General features: G+C 47.3%; 1 protein-coding gene across 2 annotated transcripts; it reads right to left on the minus strand.

The window, feature by feature from the left end:
* Window positions 1-492: 492 nt before the first annotated feature.
* Window positions 493-26,773, minus strand: LOC125979954 (probable E3 ubiquitin-protein ligase HERC1). Of its 2 annotated transcripts, none has more exons than XM_049738868.2 (80): window positions 26,360-26,773; window positions 24,413-25,385; window positions 24,221-24,316; window positions 23,967-24,149; window positions 23,325-23,537; window positions 23,148-23,246; window positions 22,986-23,082; window positions 22,771-22,914; window positions 22,579-22,706; window positions 22,328-22,472; window positions 22,089-22,260; window positions 21,645-21,779; window positions 21,302-21,467; window positions 21,105-21,230; window positions 20,383-20,616; window positions 20,147-20,299; window positions 19,660-19,792; window positions 19,376-19,579; window positions 19,101-19,304; window positions 18,737-18,910; window positions 18,481-18,595; window positions 18,246-18,363; window positions 17,988-18,174; window positions 17,620-17,923; window positions 17,510-17,543; window positions 17,387-17,432; window positions 17,064-17,302; window positions 16,820-17,002; window positions 16,616-16,736; window positions 16,301-16,541; window positions 16,071-16,237; window positions 15,772-15,924; window positions 15,573-15,670; window positions 15,400-15,495; window positions 15,138-15,305; window positions 14,838-15,077; window positions 14,676-14,759; window positions 14,249-14,474; window positions 13,912-14,167; window positions 12,874-13,577; window positions 12,580-12,793; window positions 12,289-12,458; window positions 11,962-12,045; window positions 11,599-11,785; window positions 11,401-11,531; window positions 11,001-11,218; window positions 10,673-10,932; window positions 10,555-10,607; window positions 10,293-10,487; window positions 9,906-10,071; window positions 9,607-9,841; window positions 9,303-9,537; window positions 8,911-9,176; window positions 8,687-8,814; window positions 8,432-8,559; window positions 8,110-8,337; window positions 7,883-8,010; window positions 7,595-7,794; window positions 7,231-7,345; window positions 7,030-7,158; window positions 6,734-6,832; window positions 6,494-6,667; window positions 5,957-6,241; window positions 5,821-5,886; window positions 5,515-5,640; window positions 5,309-5,447; window positions 4,998-5,179; window positions 4,101-4,256; window positions 3,917-4,039; window positions 3,648-3,750; window positions 3,384-3,553; window positions 3,036-3,174; window positions 2,800-2,969; window positions 2,538-2,707; window positions 2,267-2,432; window positions 2,121-2,197; window positions 1,787-2,039; window positions 1,500-1,652; window positions 1,073-1,378; window positions 493-917 (listed from the first exon to the last, which is right to left on the minus strand). In XM_049738868.2, the coding sequence occupies exons 2-80, from the start codon at window positions 25,352-25,354 to the stop codon at window positions 732-734; spliced, it is 14,241 nt and encodes a 4,746-aa protein (XP_049594825.1). In that variant the 5' UTR covers window positions 25,355-25,385; window positions 26,360-26,773; the 3' UTR covers window positions 493-731. The 2 variants fall into 2 exon arrangements, with proteins under 2 accessions (XP_049594825.1, XP_049594824.1); XM_049738867.2 differs by having other exon boundaries at window positions 12,874-13,601.
* Between the last annotated feature and the right edge of the window lie 321 nt (window positions 26,774-27,094).

The following is a 27,094-nucleotide window of genomic DNA, read 5'->3' on the forward strand; positions in this document are numbered from 1 at the left end:
CGAAGCAGCTGGCAAAATAATATTAATAAGGTCTTCTCAGCAGCACAGTATGATTTAAAAAAAAAAATCTTAAAACCTTGAGGATAAATTAGCATTGCCTAAAAGAATCACATTGTGACAGAGAGTGGAAAATAAGTAGTTGTCACTATGAAGGTCATTGTATTAATTCACGGGGCTGAACTGCCACATTCAATATGATGGACCGGACACACTTGGATATCTTTAGCAATGGGCCAACCTGCTCAAGCTGTGGTCTTCCTCATATTTGATGCCTCCATCCATTTTCTTCCACATATCTGGGGTAACACCATATTAAATTACATATATTGTATACATTTTATTAATGCACAGTTTGTTATATATGTAATTAATATGGAACGATCCCTATTTTCGACATGGTAGTTTTGGGCAGAATGGTGAACGAGTGGTTTGTGGTTCAGACGTTCATTGTTTAAATTTTAAATCTGCATGTCAATTGAAAAAATACCAAGCTAGAAGTAAGCAGTCTTTATTTTACAGTAACACTGCCTACATTGGACAGATACTTAAATTACATCTTAAAACAGGCACATTGATTCTGTGGCTTATATGATAAGAAATAGTCTATATTATAATCAGTGGCTTCTCGATTCAAGCACTGCAATAAATACACAATACTTCACACAAATGCAAAACAACAACACTCACCCATGGGGAAAATAAATTAAAAGTCAGTGCATATAATGGCGGGCTCAGTCCTCAGTGTCGGAGGTCTCTAAGGGCTCCGTGTTGTGCGTCAGCATGTAGTTGTCCATGTCGATGGAGGGACAGTTGTGTATGGAGTAGCGCAGACGCTCGGCCAGCACCGCCTGGCTTGTGTACGGCGGAAGGCGCAGCAGGAAGAAACACGTCTGAGCCGTCGGCAGGCCGTTGACGGGCTGGAGGGACACAGATTTATCCTTAGTTGACCCACAAAGGGGAAATTCAGGAGAATAATAATAAAGTAATGATGGAAAATATACATGTATTAAAAATATTTCCCATTTTTGTTCAAAATTTTTAGATCAGGCTTCATTTTACAGCGTTGACTCACCCGATCCACCTTGATGATCTGGAACTTCTGCGTCATGTCAGCCGGGTTGGACGGCAGCCGGGACCTGCCGGAGACGAAGCGCAGGAAAAGCACGCGCTCCTCATTGGTGAACTCCTCCAGACTCTGCCAGAACCAAGCCACCAGCTGGTGGCTCTCGGCGATGTCCCGGTAGCGGACAAGCTTCTTTAGCGTCTCCACCGACACCTCGGGCAGGCCGCATACAAGCTGCTCCAGCTGCTGGGCGGTCAGCAGGGAGAGGAGCGGAACGGGGATGATGGCCGACATGCCCTCTCTGACCGACGCCACCTGGACAAATGCCAACCACGGACATTACAGTACGGTCCAAAAATAAAATGCATTGCTGTTTAATAAGCAGGTGTTAAGAGGGGTTGGTGGGATTCCGGGTACTACTGTCTTTGCTTCAAACCTGAGAGTCCATTTCATGAAGTCTGTACTGCAACGCCCTCTCCACGTATTCTGTGCGGTTGGAAAAATTGAGGGAAATGTTTTGACCTCCCGGAACCACTGGCACCAGCCTGCCGTCTGCACTGTGGGCCACGAACGAATCCAGTGGGATCATCTTCACGACGAGACGCAGTAACAAAAAGAGAGTAGTAAAAAGAGAGAAAGGAATTTGAGGTTGAGACTACAACGTTTGTTTCTAATTTTCCATTATTTGGAAACAGAAGTGATACACAGATGAAGACTTCTCACCACATGGAAATTCTCCTCTGTAATACCGCTGTTGTCCAAATGGAGAATGCCTTGCAAGGTGCGAAAGGTGAGGAGGTCCACCTCCTCCAAGTCAGGCTCTTCCAACGGCATGGAGCAGAGCTGTTTCCAAACCCACGGCGCCAGATGCAGATCCAGAGGTTTCTTGGTGCGGATGGCCACCGCCATCAGGATGCCCAAGAAGCGAAACTGGACCATGTGATCTTTGGAGAGAGCGGCCGGGTTCAGCAGGAACCTGTTAGGGCACAATACCAAATCTTGAGACTGGACATTCGGGGGCACTGGGATTAAGGTTGGAGGGAAAGTGCACCAGTACCTGTCAGTATGACTGCCTACATCCGTAAAGCTGTTGGGTGTACGGATCAGGAGGTCCACCGCAGTAGACTGCAGCTCCTGCTCAAAACCAGCAAAATCAGAAAACTTTCAACTTGAGTTCCATTTTGTTTGTTTGTTATCCCTTACCTGGCACATCTCTGTAATGGTGTCATCAAAAACTCCACCGGCATCATCCGCTCCCTCACCGATGAGCTTGACCTTCCATGCTCTGGACGGTAGTCGCAGCTCGAGAGGGTTCAGGTTCACCACTTGCTTGGCAATTTGTACAAAGATGGGCTTGCTGGAACGCCCTCTGTGAGTTGGTTAGGAACAAACACAAAAGCATCAGGAAACTCCTCTATTCCTGCTGACTAGTGTAAATGCGACCTTCCTGTATTCCCTTGACAATCGTACGTACCTTGTGGAAATACGTTTCACGGTGATCTGCGGCCCGTATGTCTTTCCCTGGGTCATCGTTCTGCCAATGGAGCGTACCAGAGGCAGAGTGTTGACTTTGGGTGATAGAAGACCTCTGAGCTCACCACGGACTATAGCTGTTGTCCCCGAAGTGTACCTCGAAGTAGACACCTGAATGACAATCGACGAAACAGTAAGACAAAAGTCAAGAACCGGATACAGAAGAGCAAGTCTCTTAAAGGGCCGATACGAAACATGATTACCATATTCCTGGCATCCAGATTGAGCAGCCTCCATGACTTGTACATGAGATCAGAGAAGTGGTGGAGCACCCTGAGGCGCATGCTGAGCAGATGAGGGCTGCAGCCTTTCAATGTGTTGTACTGGGGAGGGACACACTGGGGAAGACCTAGCTGGGAATTTACAGAACCACCTACAGAGGATTTAGATGTTAATATCAAAGCGGAAGTATTAGCAAGCAAGGAGTGTGATCGCACACCTGAGGTTTTGACGGAGGTAGAGGGTGTGGTCCATGCCGAGCTGTGGCAGCGCCCCGCTGAGATCTGTCGGATGTTCTTTCCCTGGAGGGATGTCACTAGTGTAGGCTCCTTCACCGGGTTGGAATGTCCCAGACCAAGCTGGAAAAAGCAGGAAAGAGGACAGAAAATTTGATGTATTCAACATACTATTTTAAAAATGTATTCAAAATATTAATGGCCAATCATGTTTTATTAGCCTTCATGCTAGCTACAAAGCTAACTTTGACACCAATTTTGTACGGAGCTAATTCTGTATTATATTTAATCTGGCCCTTGTCAGACTTTATAAAATAGGACTGCCCAACTACCTGGCCATCACTATTGCAGCCCCAGGTGTAGACGTCCCCAGTGGAGGACAGGGCAAGGACGTGTTCACAGCCTAGGGCCACGTCCTCTATGAAGTGTCCATCCAGGGCCGGAACCACCTGAGGACATGACTTGTTCTTAAGCATGGAGTCCGGCAAGCCAATCAGACGCTCTGTTGGATAAACAGAGTACAATCAAAATTAGAATCATCTTTGTTGATCAAGAATGTAAAAAGGATTTTGTCTTTCTTTTCTATTTAGCTGTACCTTGTCCAAATGTGTACACATGTCCATCGCAGGCCAAAGCAACTGAAAACTGTGTTCCACAGCTGACCTTCTTTATTCCTTTGTTACACAGCTGCTCCACTTTCTGAACATGTGAACGACAAACACGTAATCACTGTCATTTTAAGGTTTCCTAACGTTGGTATCGGGGCCTAAATTGGGCCACAGCCGTACTATGACATCATAGTTCCAAAAATCAACTTCAACATTAATACCCAGCCATAATATGCTAAAACACATTTTCAACATACCTGAGGGTAATATTTTGCCGTTGAGGAGCCGGTCCCCAATTTTCCGTAATCGCCATCTCCGAACGCCCATACAATCATTCCGTCCGCAGACAAGACCAGAGTGTGATTGAGACCACACGACACCTGAAAAAATATTACCATTTAAGTCTTCTGCAAGGTTCAGAGCAAAGCAAAAAGTCTTTACCTGTCCTACATGGTAACCCTCCAAAGCGGCTACCCTCTCTGGCAGCATTCTGTTGGATGTTGACCTTTGACCTAGACGTCCGGATTCACCGCTACCGAAGGTAAACAGTTTCCCGTCAGATGTCACCACAGCGGAATGGCGGAACCCGCACGCGAGCTGTAATGAGGAAGCAATGCTTATTAAAGAAAACGACGACTTGAACTAACTTTCGAATTACCGTAATTTCCGGACTATAAGGCGCGACTTTTTCCAAAATTTTGAACCCTGCGGCTTATAGTCAGGTGCGGCTTATATAAGATTTTTTTCGTGATTTTTGTGATGACTTGATCACTTTTATGCACTCGTAAAAACGCTGTGGACCACTGTTGTGCGGTATCTTGAAAAAAAAAACAACAACAAAAATACTATTTTGAAACACTACTATGGCTGCTGCTTATTCTGGCTGTGTTGCTTGTGACTATTATGAGCTTTACTAGGAATGCACGCTAGGTGACCTGCGTCAAAGGGCTCCAAATCCTTTCTCTTAGAGATTACACAAAGCAGTGGCGCTGTTTGGACCATCTGCATTGTATTAAAACCCAATCAATTAGCATTTAAATTCAATTCTTCTGACATTTTGCTCACCAAAAACAAGTTGTAATGAATGTGAACTTTTAATGCATTTTATTCAGAAGGTTACTTTGAACCCTGAGGCTTAAATGGCGGCGAGGCGTATTTATGGATTTTTACGGCTTTCTGTGTACTGTCTTTCTTTGTAAAAAAACTCATGTGCACGTGCGGCTTATAGTCCGGTGCGGCTTATGTAAGAAAAAAACTAAAATATCCCTGAATTTTAGCTGGTGCGGTTTATAGTCCGGTGCGGCTTATAGTCCGGAAATTACGGTAAATGGTCTTCACCTGAACGACATCTTCCCCCTGCAATGCCTCAATTTGTTTGGGTCTTCTCTGCCTTTCGGTGTTGCCGTGTCCCAGTTTCCCAAAATCGCCATCCCCCCAACTGAACACCTCCCCTGTCTCAGTCAGCGCCATGGAGTGTCCGTCCGAGCCGCAGGATGTCACCAGCCGGGTCACCACGTAACCTGCACACAGATAGAAATTGTCAGATTTTCTAAAAACGTGGGCTTTTTTGGGAAAATCTATTTGAAAAAAATCCATAGCTTCCTTAAATCTACATTTCCCTAATTTTTCCAGTTTAACAAATGTTTTACCTTGAAAGGCGCCGATAATCGTAGGAACATACAGATCATCCGAATTTCCTTGTCCCAGCCTTCCATACTGTCCTTCCCCAACAGCCAGCACACCCCCATTGGACTGAACCATGAAAGTGCAGTTCTGACCGCACACCACCTAAAAGACAGCCAAAATGGAACATTAGGAACATCTTCGATGACTGCTCTTGGAAATGTCACAGTACCTGTTGTGTTTGTAGGAGAGAGGGCGCCAAAGTAGGCGCCGTGGGATTGGTCCCCATTCCTGCCAGTTGTCCGTAACGTCCGTTCCCCCACAGGTACACCTCACTCTTGCCTCCTCGCTGCCAGTCCTGTGAAAAAATGGTGCATGAGATAGCGCTTTGGTGTTGTAGCCAGAATAGTTTTCACAGCCAGTGATGTCACATTATTGGTAAACACACTTTCTATTTTCACACATCTCCAGAGTCCCTTTGACTGGCATCCAGAAAACTCTCCCTGCCACTGAAAACAATTTTATAGGTATTCATTACCTCCGGTCGGGTGGTTGCCCAGGACATCAGCTGTTCATCCATCTTGAAGCTCCATTTACTGTTATCCTGTGTATCAGTAGCTAGTTGAAATAACTCACTTAATGATAGTCGTCAGTGTGTAATAATTGTTTCCTACCAGGGCCTTTGAGATTTCATCCTCATCCCCCTCCTCAAACTCTGGAACCACAAAGGACTCTGGGAAAACAATGCCGCTGGCGATAGCCTCAGCACTGCGCACGGTGGTGGCGTAGGTGGCGAGCCAGTTCCATTCGGCTGGGCAAGATCGGGTGTTGGGGTTGGCGTGATGCGGTGGGCACGGGTAATGGCACAGGTACTCTTCTAGCGACAAACCGACAGCGAGAGAGGCCACACTCTGCAGGAAGGCACTGTGGACTAGTTGGTCACCGGCAACTACGTGGGCCTGCAAACATCAAGTGTTCATTAGACTGGTCTGGAAGAACTGAAGCACCCTTCTGCCCCCTGCAGGTAAGTCTTGTTACTACAACAATTGGTTCTGGGGGAGGAGATTAGCATTGAGTATAAATGTATAAATGAAAATCTGGAGGTCAACACACACTTTTAAATTAAGAGGAACACATTCATTGATTTATATTGGCCAAGAAGTTATGTCACACTGTGCTTGAAAGGTTAAGAGGTCATAATGGTTCGTTACCCGCTCGTAGGCATACTGCTCCTGCAGCAGCAGGGGCAGCCTCTCCAGCAGCACTGCCAAACAAGGAGCCCGATGCAGACCCAAGATGCTTTGGCTTCTTAGGACCATGCGGCAGGAAGCCAGCACGTGATTCTGAGTGATCCAGTCGGGGGTGCAGCAGATCAACAAGACATCCTGTGCGGGAAGCAAATGTGATTGACAAGCAAAAATCATCTCAAATTGCTCATGGATTCAAATTACCTTTGACCTCCCGAAACAGGCGACAACACCCATTTTGGGGATCCACGTAGTACTGACGACGGATCCCAAACCCGTAACGGTCTGTAATACTGAACCATCCTGCAAGCACACACACAACTACAGTGAACCATCTCTCCAGGAGACCATGGCTTATCTTTTGCATCGTGGCTATATCACAAATTTTTAAGGCAATACTAAATTTAGCATTACGTTCATCTATTCTGGTCGGGTCTTACATATCCACCGTGATAAACGGGGGTTTACTGTAACTGCAGCGGTGACTCATACTCTCTGACCTGTAAGGACCAGATGTTGAGCAGCCCCCCTATTCCTCCAGAAACCAGCGCCAGACCACTGGAGCAAAACGAAAGCGACTTCACCGCTGTGATGTGACCGAGGAGGACAAACACACACTTTGCACTCTCCTGAAACAAAACAACCCCGCTGTTAAAATCCTGATATGAATATGATTTAAATTTGAAGACGGCTGAATAGACCATGACAGTGGCGCTTTTATGCTGTCTGGAAGAGCTGTTCTGCGTGGTTGGCAGAGTCACAGCAGCACTCGCTTGCGGCAACGTCCACACATGCACCGAACCGTTCTGACAACCTCTGCAAGGATAAGAGTTACAGTAAAAAAAAAATCTTTCTGCACACTGTGAAATGCTACTACTGGAATGCTACTCATCATTAAAGATGCTGTCTTGACATAATGTAAGATCATCTTCTATATTTATTTACAACACACAGTTACTATTGGATTTTTTTTTCCTGGTGAGAATAGGGAAGTGTTTATTTTTCATATTTTCCATTAACCTGAGCTAAATGATCAGATTAAAGATCGGACGAGATGAAACTCACGCCGCCATCATGAGCATGGGGTCCGGGGCTCGGCCGGCGGTGGGACACCACTCAGCGACGTTGACCGTGCTGGAATGCGCGAGGGAGTGGAACGTCATCCAGGAGCCCCCCGAGCATCCGACGATCTTCACCACCTCCGACCTGCCCAGACAGAGCAGCAAGTGCCCCGTCGGATCCCACTTGAGGGAAGTGACACCATCCTGCATATGCAAATCAACCTCAGATGAAATAACACATTTTTCTTTTACCTTGACGCAGGGGCGGAATGTAATTCTACTATGGTCACACCTGGTAGATGGGCAGCAATACTAAGGGCTCGTTCTCGTAGGTCTCAGTAGTCGCCAAAAGGACTTTTCCGCTGGGGTAGCCGACTGCAAATGGCTTTTCCTCACTGTGCCAAGCCACACACTGCGGAGCTGGGAAAGTCAAAAATACAAGAATATTTAAATATCTTGCAAACACCTCACCAGAAAGGAAAACACCGTTTGTAAACGTTCATGTCCTCGTCTCCTCACCCTCCATCCTGTAGCAGTGAGTCAACTCGGTGGTCTTCACAAGCAAGTCGAGTTCCTGCATGGTGACACGCAGCCAGCAGAGAGAGCCGTCCAGCCGTCCCACCAGCAAGCTCTCGGTGGGTCGGACTTTGTAAGCTTCGGGCTGATCGAGGAGCCACAAGCTAAACGCTGTGGCCCAACACAGCGCCGTGACCCGCGATACCTGAGCCTCCGTGTGACAATGAGAGCCTGCAGACAGTCAACGTATCCTCGTTATTTACGATTTATAATCTTAATTTTAAATTTGCTACTTTTCAAGAGAACCCCTGTAATTTATGTTTACCTCTGATGTTCATAATGGTGATGTGTTTGTTCTCCGGGGCAGCCAGGAAGTCTCCACCGGTGCTCCAGTACACAGGGGATGACTTGTGATGACATCTGCCTGCCCTCTCGGAGTTTTTGTCTGTTTTACTGCAGAGAAGACCAAAGAGGCACAAAAAAATATTTTACTTTTAGTTTATTTTCAATGTCAGACATCCAAACAGGATGAGTAGTTTTATAATATTTACATTTTATTTGAGGGTGCAGCTTTTCTTACCTGGTTATGCAGGAGAAGGTGGTATGCAGCTGGGCATTGTTCTCACTGACGCTCCACAACTGCACCACTTTATCCTGGGAGCAAGTAGCCAGCAGGCTCTGTTCACTGTTCCAGAAACAAGTGGCCACCTAAAAAACACACAAAAAAAAAATTAATAGCCAAGATTTTCTCCCATGATTTACTCACATAATTCAATTCCACTGTGTTCTTTGATCCACACACACCTTATTATAGTGTCCTTCCAGTCTCCTTACAGGACATTTACGCAGATCGCCAGCAAGGTCACTGAAGGTTTGGGCTCTCCCAGGTCCGTCCCGCCCGGTTGCGGCCAAAGCTTGCACTAGCCGCTGCGCCGCCCACTGGCGGTGTTGGCTGCTCAGCATGGCGGACAACACGCACGCCGCCAGAGCGTTGGCCAGCTCGAGAGGGCCCACTCTTGTGGCACGGTGGGCAGAGGGGCAGGTGGAAGACAGGCCTTGGTGTCCTGCATCTTGGTTGGGAAAATTCACCATTTATTTCTATTTATCATCCATTTGTTTTCGAAACATTGTGCCACGCAAAACAAACAAATAAGCTAACGGCGGCTCGTAAATATAAAACCTAGTAAATGACTCACCATGAGTCTCGTGTTCAGCCTTGTCAGCGCTGTAGCAGTGAACAGCCTTCTCGGTGAGCAAGGCCACAAGGCTCTGCGTGACCAGAAAGGACTCCGAGTGCTCGCCGCAGTCCCTCACCTGCTGCTGCTGTTGTTGCTGCTGCGTCACAGCAGACACCAAACTGACAGTTAAGCAAGCTCGCTGCTGTGCTTCACTATTGGGAATATTCATTCCTGTAGCCGCTGCCATCAGGTCCTACAAAAGACAATATGGTTTGTATTCAAGAACATTAACAACACTGACTACCAACTGTGGCATACTAACGTGAGTGCATATTTCCACCAGCTGCCTGTAGGCGGATGGGCTGCGGGAGACTACGCTGCCTATAGCTGCTGTCAAGAAGCTAAGACAGCTGGAATTGCCGCGTTCGGAGGATGACCCCTTGCCGTCCGACCGTCTGGCCACGCAGGTGTTCGCCCTGCCCGCCGCGGCAAGTGTCATCAAACGCACTAGGATGCGGATGTCTGCCAGACCCAAAGAGTCCAGACCGCCGGATGGACTAGGAAAGAGTGAGAAAGGAGGAGTAGCGACATATTAAACCAGAAAAACATCGGTGGACTTACCTGCAAGCGGTCTGAGAAAGGGCTCGCATCACCATGCTGTACGCTAGCAAAATCTGAGCCGTGGAGGTCACCCTTCTCAGCGCTTTCAGTCGGTCGTGAGAGTCCCTCAGAGACATGGCCTGCTGGCCCAGACTCAAGGAGCCTTTTTGTTCCACCACAGCATCCCCTAGTGGCGAAAAGAAAACATGTCGTATAATAGGAGTCTGGAAAAGTAGTGCACAGTGAACCCAGCTTATGTAGTTGCCAGTTTTTTAGGAAGCAGTTACTTGCTAAAAAAAACAAAAATGTAGGACAGATATTTTAGGTATTTTTAGTTTTTTCTGTTAATTAGCCCTCAGAATGATTCCCATGAAAAAAAGTGCAAATGATTGTATAAATAAAAACTACCTTTGAGATTGTCCCTTAGTGGGTCCACCGAGCTATAGACCATCGCCCCAAGCGGATCAGGCTCGGTGAAGCCGATGGGGTCGGGCACTGGCTTCTTTTCAGTCAAGCCCAGTGGTCTCAGCAGAAGCCCAAAGTCCTCCAGTCCTGTCAGTCTGTCTTGGTCACTCTCATCTTGGTGGTTTATTTCCCAGTCGTCTGAGGAAAGAGGCATGCTGCACATGTAAAACTAAACGATGGAAAGTATTTGAGTTAAAAGACCCACCATCAGAAGTGCTGTCCAAGCGGCCAATCAGATCACTCGTCAGGCCTTTAATCCTGAAATAAATGACGCGAGAATATTGAGAAATGCACCAGTAAATATCGTTTTGTGTTTGCTTTACCGTTCACTTCTGGAGCTCGGATCGCCGGTGTTGGCGGCGAGGTACTTTTCCCTACAGGAAGTGCAAAGGAGGTAAAAGGGAAAGTTGGAGCCGCACTCCCCTTTGAACCAGACGTCCACGTAAGCGCCGGTGCTGTCGTAGCCCTTGCGCGCGGCGCTCTGACCACAGCCGGGATGCCGGCGCTTGATGTGGTTGTTGAACTGTAAGGTGAGCGTGTTGCACAGCTCGCACTTCACCATCGGATTGTGTTCTTCGCCACTCTGACAACAAAAGACGGAGATCATTTTATTTTAAAGCTTCGAGAGAAGAGGTCGTATCAATGTGTCACCTCAACTATGTGAAGCGTATCTCTCTCCAGGCTGAAGAAAGGAGTGAGCAGGTCCTCGTAGGTCTCCTCGTGGTACACGTCGTCCATGTAGCCCAGCTCCGACTCCTCCTCCGTGGAGAAGGGATGAAACTCCACGTACTCAGGCCAATCGCCTGTGTTCTGTGGGTACAGCTGTGGGATGGGGTTCGGTGACGGCAAATCTGAAGATACGGGAATTCCTTTCAATTCAAACAAAGGGTAGAAAAGAAAATAATGAGGCATCATCATTGTTTAACTGCATAGTAAAACTCTTGTTTGTGCTATGTTGTCAATAGCAACCAGTTTAGGCAATAAATGATTCCACACCAAACTTTTTTCCCCTCACTGTTTAGGTTCTCTTAGACAGTAAACCGACTCTTACCTGCCCTCCGAAAAGACGTCCTCTGAGTAGGACCTGAACGCCGCCGCCGCCTTGCTGGAGGAGGTCTGTTCCTTGTCAGGTGGACATCTAAGAAGTTCTCTCGCTCAATCCAGTCCAAACCGGGCAGCAAGCTGGCGATATTTAAATCAGTTGGTAATGTCGTTTTATTTATAATAAGGTTTTTTGAGAATCACTGACCTCTCAGTGGGTTGACTGGCAGGACGTTCGGGGCACTGCACTGTCTCGGGCCCGTCGGAGGACGGTGTGTCGGGCTCACTCTCGTGTCTGGGCATCTCGGTGGTCTGCTGTTCATCCGTCACCGGGTGCTCCAGCATCCAGCTAGCCAACACCTCGATGGTCCGAGAGTCCAGCTCACCCGCTAAGTCTAAAAGAGGGGATTTTATGTTTGTCTTTTTTAAGTAAATTGATGTAAAATACATTTTCCTTCGATCGGAATGTTTCTAATCGCCAACAAGGCTGAGGCCTTAGCATGCAAATGAAGGCCAAACCGTTGACGTGAGAGAGCATGTGAAGAGGACAACACGGTGGCAATAGTAGTACCTGCTGCCTCCATGGCGCAGTAGATATGTCTCATAGTGAATCCCATTTCAAGCAAGCGGCTGGTGACAAACATTTGAGTCCGCTCTGGGAGTGAGGGAGAAAAAAGGAAAAGTGCACAAACAGAAAAAACTGAAAAGCAACTCCATAGTGTTTCTGACTTAATATACAATACGGACTAAAGTGGTAAAGAAAGTGATTTCAACTGGTGTGACAAAAAACATGCTAATTTTGAGGACCAAGCACATTGACAATAAGACCGACAGATGTGTTTTGTAACAGTGTGGTTCAAAAAGAGCAAAGGATAGAATGGAAGAGACTTATTCTTACCCAGGCTGCTTCGGGCCTGCGTGCTACAAGGACCGGGTTCCATGAAGCTGGTCTGCTGCTCTGTGAAGGCGTCGCACGAAGCTGAATTGGCCAGGCTGAAGCAGGGATGTAGGACAGGCGGGTTGCTGACCAGTCCGGTAAGCGTGGGGAAATGAGTTAGCACCATGTGTCTGAAATTAGCCACAACACAATATGCGTGTTTAATGAACTGATTATCGCATAATGATTTTTTTTAATATATATATATCATTCAGGAATGTATCGATACAATATTGCAACCCTAATACTCACTGAAGAAGGCTGATGGGTAGGAAGGGGTTGAACTGATCAAGAGCATCCGCCTGCAGGTTAGCCGGGAGTGACGAGGCCAGCTCCGTGTTGGACGATGACGCGGAGGCTCGGTTGGACTGGCCGAAAATGGCGGTGCCTTCCGAGCCGACGCTGTACAAGGAGACAGAGCTGGAAGACTTGGAAATGGGCTGGGAGGTGGAGTGGTGACCTGATTCTGGAAAACAAAAAAATGATTGAGTTATTTCCACCCAGCCTAGCTGCCAAGTTAACTCTCAGAAGGTGGACCTGAGTTACCTTTGCGTTCTTTATCCTCTAGTCCACTCAGAGCGCCTTTGTAGATCATGATTTGAGCTCTTTCCAGGTCTGCCACAGACACTCTCTGTTTTATGGGACAGGGTCGGACCGCCCATTTGACCATGCTCTGCACCACGTACTGCAGCACAGACCTCAGCTCGGTGCTTTCGTCCCATCGCTCGCTACCACTTCCATCGGCTTCGTCCTGGTCAGAGCTGGGACTCGATAAGGTGGAATTCGGCTTAGGCCCGGAGAGCAAATGCGACAACTTCTCGCAGCTGAAAACGACAGCGAGGGATTTCAAGGCGCCGATGAGAAGGTAGGAGACTTTGATGGCTCTGAGCTCTAAGGCGAAGGTGTTTATTTTGGTTTGAGATGGTTGCAGCCGTCTGGTTCCCTCCTCTTGGACATTTACATTATCTTTGACGGACGTCTTCTCATCGTCTTCAACCTTCTTCCAGTCGTTTTCTGCTAAGCACATGAGATCATCTACCTCGTCCAGAGAGTACTGCATCTCGCACTCAGCCAGGCTCTCTTGCGACAATTTTCCAGCGGTGGCCGTGCGAGCCCCGAGCCAGCCTCGCTCTTCCAGCATCCCCATTAGGTAAATCAGATCCAACAGCACCGCCGGTTTGAGGCCTCCCAGTCGCGCCACATCGCAGCTGGTCGTGTCGCAGGGCTCGAGCGAAGCGATGGGAGTGTCGCTGGGTGACCAAGAATTTGCGGAGCTTAGTTATTGACAGATAGGTTAGCGAGAAGCCACAGAGTCGACACCAGGATGGATTAGTGAATTTACCAATGAAGGAGAAAATTAGTAAAATCAAGGAGAGGGGGGAAAAAAAAAGAAAAAAATTGAATAAAATAGTCACACATGTTGTAAATGTTGATGACATTCAAATACTAGAGATGGGCAATCAATTTGGGAATTCTCAAATTGTATCTGCTAATGAGCGGTGGATATGAAGTTTGTGAGTTTTGAGGTTGCAATTTACAAATTCCTTCTATGCCCATTCCTATTATTAATTTTATTTGAGATACCTGATTGAGATATCGGCCTCCTCCCATTGCAGCTTGGCCAGTGAGCTCCTCTCTTTGAGGACCCCCAGCAGAACAGCCCTGCGCCCGCTGGGCTTGTGAAGACACAATCCCCCAGCCCGGAGACCGCCATCCACGCCTCCAATCAACGCCAGCACGGGCCACACATCAGTGCACAAGGCAGCTAGCTTGGACTCAGACAAGTGGCTTTGATGAGGGTCTTGGAATGGATCATTTTGCTCGGAGGTTTGCTCGTGGCCTGTATAGTGCCATGAGAACATTTTTCAAAGGAAGTATTTAAAACAGACGAGAAGTTCCATAAGCTGGGCTTGTAACCGACCTGGGGCGAAGCGTCCCAAGTGGTCCTCCTTCAGCATGGGTCCGATGAGCTCCAAGCTGGAATGGATGTACTGGTTGATGTGCGGCGTCCACTGATCGTATTGGTGGAGCCGCCGCAAAAGCTGTATCGTGGACTCGATGAGGGCGGTGTTGTGTGGGCTGCACAGCGGCTCGCCAGGTAGCAAGTTACTGGGCATGCCTCGCATCTGAAGGTCCCCCAGTGTCACCTGTTTTAAATGTATAAAGTCAAGTTTCCTCCCATGGACAAACTATATAAAAAAAATATATTTGTGCTGTCTAATCAAATAAATGTCAAAAGAATTAGATTTTCATTGCAATGTGTTTGAAAGTTAAATTAATGTAATAATATTTTTTCCCATAGTCAATCAAGGAAATTTTGTCAAACATCCATCCAAAATTTTAGGTACCTTCTCTCCTGGATTGCTGCTGTAGAATAAGACACATGGGTACAGCTCGGAGGCAACCACACCCTCAAAGGCCAATTTTGGCTCCTGGCATAAATATACAGACAAAAAAAAAAAACTAGAAAATGTTTACAGATCAGCCGGAGTGACACTACAAGAACAGACCTTGTCGTTTTTAGCGAACGATACAGTGTGAGCCTCCATGTCCAGGATGCAGGTGATGGTGTCACCCTGGGTGAAGGATGGGAGCGTGCGGACCAGCTCGCCGCCATGGTACAGGTTGCCGCTGTAGGCGCGATACAACCACATATCGGTGGTGGTGTGGTGGTTGTAATCCCGGACGGGCCAGCGTGACACGCCCACGCACGTGCCCTCGTTGCCTCGATGTTCTTTGGCGATGTGGAACTGAGGGGAGGTGAGCAAAGTCAGGATGGGGAAAATATTCTTTAAAAAATTTCTGTTTACCTTCCAAATGAAACATCCGGAGGTGATGGCTGTGGTCGCCAGGCCATAACCTTTTCCACCGGTTCCGTGCGAGAGGATGTTCCCGCTCTCCAGGGAGCAGCACGTTATCTTATGAGGGTCGAAGGAAAAATCTCCGATGGGGATACATTCGTCGTTGCTGCCGGAATTCTAACACAAGAAAAATACAGATTAGTATGTTTGGCAGTCTTCTTAAAAAAAAAAACATATCACACTCTTGAATTCAGAATTTTAACGGATTTACCTCAGAATCCTTTACTGTCGTCTCTTTATGGGTCATGTCGGCCAGAGGCTCCTCCCACATGTAAACAGACATCAGCTGAAAGAGTTGTTTGACAATCTACAACAAAAGTAAACAAAAAAAATTAAAATAGTCAAACTGAATGAACATGAAATTGCATACTTTCCATGTCCTACCTTCTGAACATATTCTGGCTCAGAACAAGCAGGCAACAGTCGTTCCAAAACATGGAAGGCCAGGAGTTTTGTGCGAAGGTTCTGGAAGCATGGTGATCCTGGTGAACAAGCAGTGTGAATTTATATATAATTCATATACAGTATAGAAATGTAATTAAAAATAGAATTCTAACTTGGTCTCCACTTAGAACATAATTACCTGAAGAGCACTTGTAGGAAATAATGGCCATGAGTGGGTCCACCCACTTGATGAACGAGGAGAGTGTTTTCATCACTCGTGAGGACAACACCCGCCTAAGGAATACTAAGAAGTCGGCAAGCTGACATTCGAGCACTCGGCTGCTTTCTGATGCTGAAAAGAAAAAAAATATATAGCAATTATTTATTTTTTAAATTTTTTTAAAATAATATATAGTTATGATAGTTAGCTAGCAAGCAAACAACTAACATGACTAATATATTAAATATAAAACCTACCATAAGCAATAATCACCTCACCTTTTAAGTTCAAGCCATCCTTCACAATCTCGTCCATCTTCGTCTTTGCTGCTGCAATTTCTGCCGCTTGCTGCTGATGGAATGCATGCAGTACATTTTGGAGATGCTGGCACATGACCTCCATGAGGGATTGTGAAATCTCAAGAGGCAGCAGATCCTCACAGGAGCTGAAAGGACACGGCTATTTTGGTCACCATGGCTACTTCCTCAAAAGACATTTAAAGTCTCACCTGGAAGTGACTGCAAGGATCTGCAGCAGGCGCGTACAAGCCAGCTTGACGGCGCCACTCAGGAGTGGACATCCTGACGTGGAGACGGTGAGCCAGCCTTGGTTCATGAGGGCGCAACTGTTATCAGTCAGCAGGCAGAGCAGCTCCAGGATGCCGCGCTTGACCACTAGCACTAGATCCATCGGCTGGTAGCTAAAGTTCAGTGCAAACAAGGTGGCCAGCAGGAGGTGTTGACACGAACCTGAGGACGGACGAAGACATTACTGGCACTTGTTTTTTTTTAAATGTCCACGAAATACATCAACTTTACAGAACCTGGATGTTTTCTTTCAAGCAGGACCCTCTGTCTGAGAACATGCACCACTTGCTGGTAGAAAGCCTGCGCTGCACATTGTAATTCCCGTTGCATGTCAAAGGCAGCTGAATGGGTGCCAGCCTGCATGGAGAATATGTACGACATATTACTCCAGTAGTGACTTGCCAACAAAAGTGATTTCAGCATGAGCATCACATGTATACCGTGTAATGGCGCATCTCGTAATGGCCCCCCGCGGGGGAGCCCATGATTTGCGTTCCCAAGGCAAAGCAGCCAGACAGGAACTGGAGCTGCACCGACTGTAACAGGGTGGGAAACTGCGGAGAGCCGCACTTCTCCATCTTGGACAGGAAAGGCGACATCTGACGGAAGGCCTCCAGGCGCATCTAACCAAAACAGGAGATTAAGCCGCCTTCAAAACCAGCACAAATATTTCTGTATACATACCTCAGCCCGCTGTTGTTGCTGGAGGATAGCAAAGGCTATAGCTTTGGGATCAGCCTCATGACAAGCCTGGGTGGGCACTGTAAACTGGAGCGTGTTGCCACACACAAACTGGAGAGCCTGGTCCAGGATCAGCTGGGTGCTGTCACCAAAGTGGGTCGTGGCCGGGGAGGTCGGGCTGATGCACTGACGCAGGCGATCCCAAGCGTCTTTCATGACGTCCAGAGAGCAGAGAGGCAAACCTTGGAAGGAAACAAAACACAGCGATTTTAACTAACTGGTTCGTAAGATGAAAGGATGAATGATTGATCATAAAACACACTTACCCATTTTGTTCTTATATGATCCCAAAGTGGTCTTTGATTGGTCAGACTGAATGAGAAACATGATGTGCAATAAACAACAATAAAAAATAAACAAAAACATCCTTTTTCAAAAATGATATTTACCTGCTGTCTGAGACCAGAAGACTGTGTAGTTGCCCTGGAATGTTGATTAACGAGAACATAGCTTATGAAAATTGGACTTAAAGGAAATTAAATATTCAGACTAATATTACCTGGTGCTAGCGTTAGCTGCTTGACTCTCTTCCCTCTCACTGGGTTCAGCCCAGGCAGGTCGGACTCCCAGCAGTAGGAAAAGACAGCGGGAAACGAGTAGACGACAGGTGGCGGGGAAAGGCAAGATCTCCTCCTCCGACTCTCTCCGGTTGTCCCAATGCTGTGTGGAATCAAGTTCTCTGTGGGGGCTGACCGGGCTCTCAACGGTCCCAGGCAGCGCGGAGGTCCCGAAGGACTCGTACACGGTCATGTTTTGCTGCACCTGCATGGCCTCACGGGTTGCCATGAAGGACTCCAGGACTTCTGTATAAACAGGAATGTTGTGTTTGAATCTAAAATTAAAAAAAGGGAGCTCTGGGTCTCTAACCTGTGAGATCTATTTGATTGCTGCTCAGTGATTCCTCAACTGCATCTTCATGGTCCTGGTTGTGGTTGGCTTCAGGGGGCGGCGGCACCTGCACCTCCCGGCTGCATTGACCTACAGACAGCCGCTCGCTTTCTTTCACCACAGGAGCTCCTGACTCTTCTAACGCGGGACTCTGACACGCCGAGGTCTGCCAGCACCCGGAACAACAATAAATATGTCTGTTTATGATATTGATCATATTCATCCAAAAGGTGGTACCTGTCTGGCAGCAGCAAGCACTTGCGAGGTTCTTGGGGAGTTTTTGTGGGCCAACAAGGATATTCTGATTTTATAGACGCTTTCAAAGACATCTAACAGCTTCTTGCAGGGCTCATATCTGAAAGACAACAAAATACTGTCTGTGTGTGTATATATCATTGCAAACTGACTTTTTTGACAGTGTTTTGTACTTTTGATGTCCGTGAATGCATTATGAGGACATTGTGTTACCAACCTGTCCTGCCAGCAGGATTTGTCTGGTATGCCCGTGTGCTTCAGAAGTGCTGCCAAGCTGCAACGACAGACGGCCTCCAGCAAACCGTCACATGAAGATCCTTCACTCTCCCACTCTGTTCTCGACAAAGAATATTTTGGAGTGTTTTTAAAACTTGCTTCCTGTTGGCAGACTATCACTGACCTGAACTAAAACAATGACTTAACTTGTTTTGGGGATATCGAAACCAGTTTAGTTATTTTATAACTCAATGTACCTCTGCCGAGAGCATAGTCCTCCATCTTCTGCAGAAGGCACCCGGCAGGCCCTCTGGAGGATCCCAGCGCCACCTCGAGTAACGTCAGAGATTCCTGAGTCAAGCTCAGCTCGGACAGTCTTGAATCGCTGCCGCCCAGCAGCACCGCCTCAGTAAGCCATGCCACGCTGGAGTCTGGAGAACAAGCATCTATGTTACAGCATTTTTAAAGTAAGGGTTTTTATTTTTTTTCTACCTCCTCAATAATGACTTTTTTCCTAAATTTAGGTCATTTGTAAAAAAAAAAATATATATATTTTTTTTTTAGTTAATAGGACAACTATGTAAGTGGGGAAAAAAGGAGGAATCAAAATATAGATCCTACCAAGCTCCTCATAATCCATCTCGAGGCCATTCCGGAGGAGCACATTGCTTAGCCAGAACTCTGAGGTTCTTTCCTGGGGGGAGGGCGGCAGACCTTGCATCATCCCGCCAAGGCAGCGTCCGACCGTGAGTGCTACAGAGCGCTCTAAATCCAACAGCCAAAGCCATGAGCACTCCTCCTCTTCCTCTTGATGTTCACTTGCATCTAGATGATATGTAACTTGTCAGAATCGATGTTGATTTACTGAACAGCATGTCAGCGCTAAGACCACAGACCTGAAGGGAGTGTCGAGAACTCAACCTCGAGCTCCTGCTCCTCAAGAAGGCCTGTCTCCGGCAACAAGCGGTTGAAACTATCCAGGTCCTCTAGCAAGTCCAACAAATGGCCAAGCAGAGGCTGGACCGTGCTGAGGGGCAAAAGTAGCAACGAGTACATGACCTGACACAGCAGGCTGCCTGCCATGGAGTTGTACAACACCGCTGGACAACACAGAAGAGGGGAAAGGTTGAATATGATGGATGGATGGATTTCTTCCAAATGGCTTCTGGTGTGTTCTTACTGTGCAGCTTCTTCATCATTTGCGTGTCCATGTAGCTGTCTTTTAAAAGTTTGGTTGATCTCCGAAGCGTCTCTGCGGCGCATGAGAACATCAAGTGAAGATGCTCACTAAGTAGTTTGACACTGCTGTCGTCCTGAAAGGCAGCGAGAACAGCAGGCGTTAAAGTGTGACATAACGTTAAGGCGACTGCTACAGCAGGCACGATAAATCTTTTTTTTTGCGGAATTTAACATCCTACTTAATGTTATGTTGGGGGCATACCAGATTTCACTACACAAAACATTATATTATTTTAGAGGGGAAAAAAATTGAGGATTGAGTCTAAAACCCTTGAGAATCAATTCCTAAGAGATTCAGAGGAAAAACAAAAATAAGTAACCTTATTTTTTTCACTTATTAGAGGGAAAGAAAATTAATATGGGATTTTTAAGCAAATAAAAGCGGATTACATTAAATAAAAAAAATAGGCTATATCCGTAAATTGTACCTCAGGGCTGAAGTGGATGTAGCAATGGGCAAGCATGTGTTTGTGAAGTCCAGAGAGAAGCTGGTGAAAGTGCGAGGGAGGCTCAGACTCTCGTTGACTATCACTCAATAGCATCTTATCGCTGTTTTTCTCCAATTCCCCAAATGCTCGTTCCTATGTGAACACACACAACACTGTAGTGAGGCCCACAAATCACCCAGTCATTGCTTTCAAAGTGGAACGGTGTTTGTTCATACCGTGTAAAAGCCAATACTGAGCAGAAGGGTTCTGAGAAGAACCTCTGCTAAGTGAAATGGGTCGTATGCTTCGGATGACGAAGACGAGGAGGAGGAGGAGGACGGTCGGGTAGATGGGGCGGGCGTCAGAGGTGGTACCAAGTTTGCCACGTCTCCGAAATTGCTGTAGCCCAGCAGGGACGCCATGTGACTTTGGTCTTGAAGGCTGCTCAGGACCATGTCCAACTGCAGACGCTAGCAAATGCACAAAAACAGTAAGCTACATTATTTACAAATTAGAACTGAAAATGAATTTGATCTTATATTAATACAATACTTTCACTTGGAGGGAAATATTTTTTTATTTGTCCATGTGCTAGCGTGTTCAGCTAATACTGTGTTGAACTTTTGTTGACTTATGATATGACTGTAATCTAATAAATTCAGATGCAGTCCCTGGAAGTAGGCGCCTAGGAAAATTTATGCAGAGATACATTCTGGCACATCTTTCTCTAACAACTCAGTCATTTGTACAAACAGAAAGAGACAGTGGTATGATTTTTGTCGAATCCAAACTATTCTAATGAAAAATGATGCCTTTGGGATAAAGTGGACCAGAAATTTCCAACAAGCACACTTCAGTCTTGCATGAAGGCTTTTTCAGCAGAATACTGGATAATTCCGTCATATTTCTTTCTTGTTGTACTTCATAGGGGTGTCCTACTTGTCCCGATTGCACTTACTTGCCCTTTGGAAAGAACATTTAGACTCTGCGGTCCCTGAGGTAGGAGGGAGAGAAGCAGCTCTGTGCGTTCCCTCAGTGGAGGCAGGAGCAGCGAGGCGCCGATGGTAAGCGTGTTCATAACCGCCTGCGCATGTGGACACAAAGACAAATGTTTGAGCGGCTTGTTCGTACGACGTCATGACAAGACTAGCGTACCTGCTGTATGGACTCGGGCATGTTGGTGTCTATGAGTCTGAAAAGCAGGTTCCGGAGGGGCCTGCCCTGAGCCCCCAACACCATAGCACCGGTCCCCCCGGCGTGAGCCAGGGACAGATGGACGGACAGAAGCTTCATGCACAGCAAAATGAACTGATGATGCTCCCTGTGGTAACATATACAGAGAGATTGAGAGCTACTTATGTGACCACATCCGGACCTCAGCGTCATTTTATGCTCAAAGCAAATGTATGGCACTTAAAGTTCCCATCGCATAGCTTTCTTTTTTTTAATGTTTGGATTACTCTTATAAGGTTTGCAACATCCACTGACATGCACATACCGTTTGGATAAGAATGGCGGCGGGGGGGAGTCATCCCCGATGCCGTCGCAGTAGCTTTCGAGGAAGCTGCGCAAGTAAGCAAAGGTGCTCTCCTCCAGGTCCACACAGAAAGGCCTGTGCCATGCCACCAGCTGCCTGGCAAAAGAAACACAACATCACTTACTAACAGATTGGCACCAATTTAATGTAAATAAAGAGGCCGAGCATGCTTGCTTCAAGTAATTTGTGACTCCCAGAGGAGGTTTACTGACACGTAAAACATTATATTTAAACATTCAAGCAAAACAGACAAGTCTAAATGCTAACATATATAATTGGGACGTTTTCAGTAAAGTTTTATATATTTTAACTGACACACATTTGTCCAGAATGTTCATAATGTGTGGGAAAAAAAACATGGCCGGATTGTCAGTATCTGTACACGGCACTTGGGAAAGTCTTTACCTGTCAGTCGGTACGGCAGTCCACGCCAGGCTGTGGGAAGTTCCTGCTGTGATCTGCTGAATGGACACTCCCTCCAGGCCAAGCACTTTCCTGGGTTTGGTAACGGGCGTGGAGGTGTGGCCTTGCCCACACTGGCCCATGGTGTTGTTGCCCCAGGCGTACACTTCGTTCTCTGCATACAAAAAACAACACAAGATAAGAGAGAAGAACAAAGAAATGCTGGCGAGTCTTCATCGTACCGTGCGACAGTGCCAAACAGTGGCTGTCCCCGCATGAGATGTCGATGACCTTAGTGATGCTCAGGTCTTCTATGAACCGGGGTCTTAGGGAGGTGGTCTCGGATGACCCGCACCCTAAACACGAGCCGCAGCCCCATGCGAACACCTTGGATGAATCACACAAATAGCCATGATATAGTTTGACTTGGTATGATGATTCCCAGTTGTACCAAAATGAAATTTGTATCCATGTTCTGAAGGCAGCTCCTCACCTGTCCCGCAGAGGTGAGCGCTAGAGAAGACTGACTTCCAGCGCACACTTTCCTGATGATGCATCCATGCAGGGCTTCGATGATCTTGGGCCGATACACGCGGTTAGTGTCGCCGTGGCCAAGTTTACCTGCAAGGGTGACATCGATGTGAGGGCATAGTAACAACACCATGTTTGTTACGACGAGCATTACCATTGTCGCCTCCTCCGAAAGACCACACGGTGCGTCCGTCCTGCGCTACGGCGATGGTGTGTGAGCTGCCGCACGCCACCTGGCCGACGCCGCTGATGTCCTTCACCAGCGTGGGCGTGTTGCGGCTTTGGCTGTCACTGTGGCCTGCGTGATAAATTTGGAAAGCTAGCACAGTGTTGCTAACATGCTACAAGAGGTCAAATAAAGACTCTCACCAAGTCTACCAAAGTCTCCTTCGCCCCATGTGTAAAGCTCGCCCTCGTTGGTCACGGCAGCACTGTGCCTGTAGCCGGCAGACACGCACACGACAACCTGGAATAAAGGCGGGAAAATTTCAAAATGTAGCACTGGCCCATTTCTTCAGAAAGTTTGCTTACTTTTCCTGACAGAGGTCCTTGGATGATTTTAGGGTATTTCTGCGTAGCACTGTTGCTGTGGCCCAGTTTCCCGTATTCTCCATCACCCCAGCTGAACACCTAAAAAAAAAAGTATTTGGAAAATCTCAAGTGGCATCCTAATTCATCTCAACATATTCACACCAAATATTATCTTACCTCTCCCTCCATGGTGATGGCCAAAGTGTGACCGTCTGACCCCTTGGAGGAAGACACCTTCTTCATGTTCCTGTGGGGCTCCAGCACCAGTTTCTTGGGCATGGACTGGTTGTTGGAGTCACCCAGGCCCAGACGGCCATAGCTTCCTTTACCGCACGCCTTTACAGCGCCGTCCGCCGACACGGAGAAGGTACAGTACTGGCCAGCCTCGATCTGAAAGAAGGTCATGAGTGGTTATTTCTGCAAACCTTTAGGGGAAAGAAAATCACAATGTGATCTGAAGCCCCACTGTCTCGTGGTGAAGTTTAGAGCAATTATTTAAAAAGTGAACAAAGGGTCATTCATTCAATCATTTGCGCAAATACAATTTATTTTGTCATTGCAAAAAAAAAAAAAAAAAAATAATAGCATAGAATATTTATATAATTAAATATGGTGGCAATTCAGGGAAAGAGGTGGATCTTAAGAAGTATCTTGATATTTATTGTCTGGTTATAGGCCATCACATAGAGCTGTAGACTGCTTTAAATTGCATATTATCGCCACCTACAGGACTGGAGGAGAATGGTTTTGCATAGGTCACGACTTGTTCAGAATTCTTTTGGCCTTGACAAAGGTCTGTTATAGTGTTTAAAGACGCACCATTTGGGCATCACTGAAGCCCTGCGTGGGTTTGGGCACCAAGATTTTCTCCAGCGTTCCTTCCGCCAGCTGATGACTGCTGTTGCTGCCCCACACGTACACCACGACGGCTTCGCTGTTGGCGCCGGGAGCGTCTGCGTCGGCGCTGCAGGAGCACAGGCAGAAGGATGCCAGGTTACAGATCTGCAAAAGACAAGTAGATAGTAAGCGCCAGCAAAACTTTTGCTAAAAAAAAAAAATATATACTTTTATACCTCCTCAAGGAGACAGAGGGCCGCCTGAGAGAGACGGCAAAGTCCGTCCTTGTCCTTTTGGAGAACTAGAATGTTGATGGCATCGCCATTGAACCCCTACGAGATAATATGTTGTCACAAAATCAGACAAGTGTACAACTAGAACATCAGTGGCTAAATTGAAATAGTAGTCTTTATTCAACTGTAACCTACCGAAAACTGTCTCATCTGAAGGAGAGTTTGATAGATGAAATCGAATCCCACACCGGCTGCTTGGGAGGAGGAACGCGAAGACACGGAGGCCGCCAAAGCCACCTCTACCCACTCCAGGAAAAACTTGAGCGAGCCTCTCTGCATGGCCAGTCCGAGCAGCAGCTCCAACGCCAGCCTCCGGCCCGTCAGGTCGGCGCCGCCGCTCCCGCTGCTCGCCGACGTCTTCTTCAGAAAGTCGGCCACTTGTGCCAGGCAGTCCAACCCGACTGAGGGGATCTTGCTCTCGTTGGCCAGGGAAAGCGAAGGCAGGGATGCCAGCACGGAAGAGGCGGTGGCCAGAACGTCGTTGCACAGCATGGACTCTGGTTGCGCAGAAGCCGCGTACCTCCAGTTTTGCTGCAGCAGTGAGAAGAGCAGGCTCAAACCCGTCCTCACACCCATCTCGATCAGAACATCTGTGCCCGACTTGACTTTGGGCAGCCCCCCTGGCAGACACGGCTCAGAGGCCAGCTCAAGATGTCCGCATTCCGCACTGTTCTCTGCGGCCTGAGAGGGAAGCTGAGCACGGAAATTATCATGGTACTTGGTGTGAATGGCATAGAAGATCCTCTGCAGAGCTATCAGCCTGTGGTGGAGACCCTGCGTGTAGCGGGTCTGCGTCAGCATCCGGCGAGCCAGCCATCGTTGACTTTGCAGCAGCGCTAAAAGATATTCCTCCTTCTCCGCGGCGGCGCAGGACTCGCACTCAAAGTCTGGCAGACGAGGGCCAACGAGTTCCTGAACGGGCTGGGCCAGACTCACCACCTCCTTGTTGTGGAGAAGCTTGCTGTAAAGGATGGCCGCTCCACGCCTGGTAGCCGTCTGCGAGCTGTCCTCGGCCGCCCAGGAACTGTTGAGGTGTTCCTGCCACTTGAGCAACACATGAGTCTGACAGGGCATCATGTCTGATCATTATCTTCACCTTGACGAGCACCTGAAAGACAAAACAAATGAGTGAGTGGATGTGGACAGAGTAAACTTGAGATAAAAGATTTTAAAAAAAAGAGCTGTTGATGAGTCAGGGTCAAGATAGAAGTCTGGGTCATTGGCTTCATGGGCCCAAAACACCACCTAGTGCTCAAAAGTGACAAGACCCAAGAATACAGAGGCCTTCTTCACTTGGGCTATATAGTTTCTAGTCTGGATAAAAATAACCAACAGTGATACCATCAAGTCAGCTGGCAGCCACCACAAGCTAAACTAAACCAGCTACTAAGCGTCTGGACTTGAAATGAAGCAAAAACATTCAAAGTCATTTCTTTCAGGAGCTAAATCTTGAACCACAAATTATCATTGCGCCTTGGGACTTTCTTATCAGTTTCACCTTCAATAAACAAGGGAATACTCCTCAAGGTCTGCCTACTATAATTCATGCATCCATTTTGTAAATCTCTCAATCGGATCGTGGTTGAATTGGAGCTTATGTCAGCTGAAAGTGAGTGTACACCCTGAACTGGTCCTAAATCACTCACTTGGTAAATACAGACAAATAATTTGGGGGCCAAGAAAACTTGGGATTCAAACCGAGAACCTCAGAACTGTAATGCAGACGAGTGCGCTGTAGCATTTCATCCCTTTGTAGAAGGTTGGATGTTTTTTGTTTTATAGGGTGGAGCACAATCTATTCAATAACTTAAGTTGAAGGACGCCTTTACTGGGACGTGGGCCATGAGGAGGGCTGAGACAAGGTGGGTGGTGTGGGGAGCGCTGTTGCCAAGACAACTCCAATAAAAATGGAGCAGCAAATGAGATTGACTGTTTTATGCAGCCTCATGAAAAAGATGGGTGTCAATGTGCATCCATGCTAATGACATTAGCCGATTTAATGGTCCAATATATTAGCATGACATGACCCAGCCCCTTCCGGGAGATATAACCACATACACCGGTGACATTGCGGCGACTCACCTCGGCGACACAATAGATAACCGCGTCCCCGCAGTCCGAACTCCTCCGATTCCCCCCGAATGAGCTAACGCGGGGGCAGGGGTGGCTACACTGCGGCTGACGGGGAGAACCAAACAAGCCGCCCACTCGGCTGGTCGGTGGCTGGGTGACAACTGGCGGCAAAACAAGCCCCGCTGCTCGCTGACGTCCTGGAGACGGGCGTGTGACGATGGCGAACAACAAGCGCTGACATGTATTTTAGCTTCGATACATTTTGGACGTTTAAGCCGCAGACTTGTTCGCTGGCTTGGGAGCACTGCCGGCGGGTCGTCGGCGTTACCTGTCCCGTCAGAGGGAGCTCCTACTCGGACGAAAATATCATCCCCCGGCTTCTGCCTCCTCCTTCTCCTCCCTCACCTCCTCTTCTTCTTCTTACGTTGAATCAGCTGAAAGCGGCCGGCGTCGGATGATTACTTTACTGCCATCTTGTGGCTGATAAGTGTTCTACACCACCTCATTATCGATAATCATCGTCATCATCACCATTCTGCTCGTTAATCTCTGAGTTTTATTTTAATAATGTCAAATTCATCACTCACCCACCTTTACACGTTTAAGTAACGGCGTAAAAACACGGCAGCAGTGTCTCCCTCCATTTTTATTACCATAGTTTATATTGGACAAATTCTACTTACATCACCAAATAAAAATATCACAAAAAGTTTACATACTGAAGTAATGATTACTGATAATTTA

Source organism: Syngnathus scovelli, chromosome 13 (assembly GCF_024217435.2).
Source record: "Syngnathus scovelli strain Florida chromosome 13, RoL_Ssco_1.2, whole genome shotgun sequence".
Lineage (NCBI taxonomy): Eukaryota > Metazoa > Chordata > Actinopteri > Syngnathiformes > Syngnathidae > Syngnathus > Syngnathus scovelli.

What these genes read in the sequence shown, in the direction of transcription:
- LOC125979954 (XM_049738867.2), bottom strand. Translation starts at nt 25,354, where the DNA reads ATGATGCCCTGTCAGACTCATGTGTTGCTCAAGTGGCAGGAACACCTC. An exon ending in CGTTCGCTAAAAACGACAAG is followed by an intron (nt 14,760 to 14,837) that starts GTCTGTTCTTGT and finishes TATTTATGCCAG; the next exon opens with GAGCCAAAATTGGCCTTTGA. An exon ending in CCTGTTTCGGGAGGTCAAAG is followed by an intron (nt 6,668 to 6,733) that starts GTAATTTGAATC and finishes CTTCCCGCACAG; the next exon opens with GATGTCTTGTTGATCTGCTG.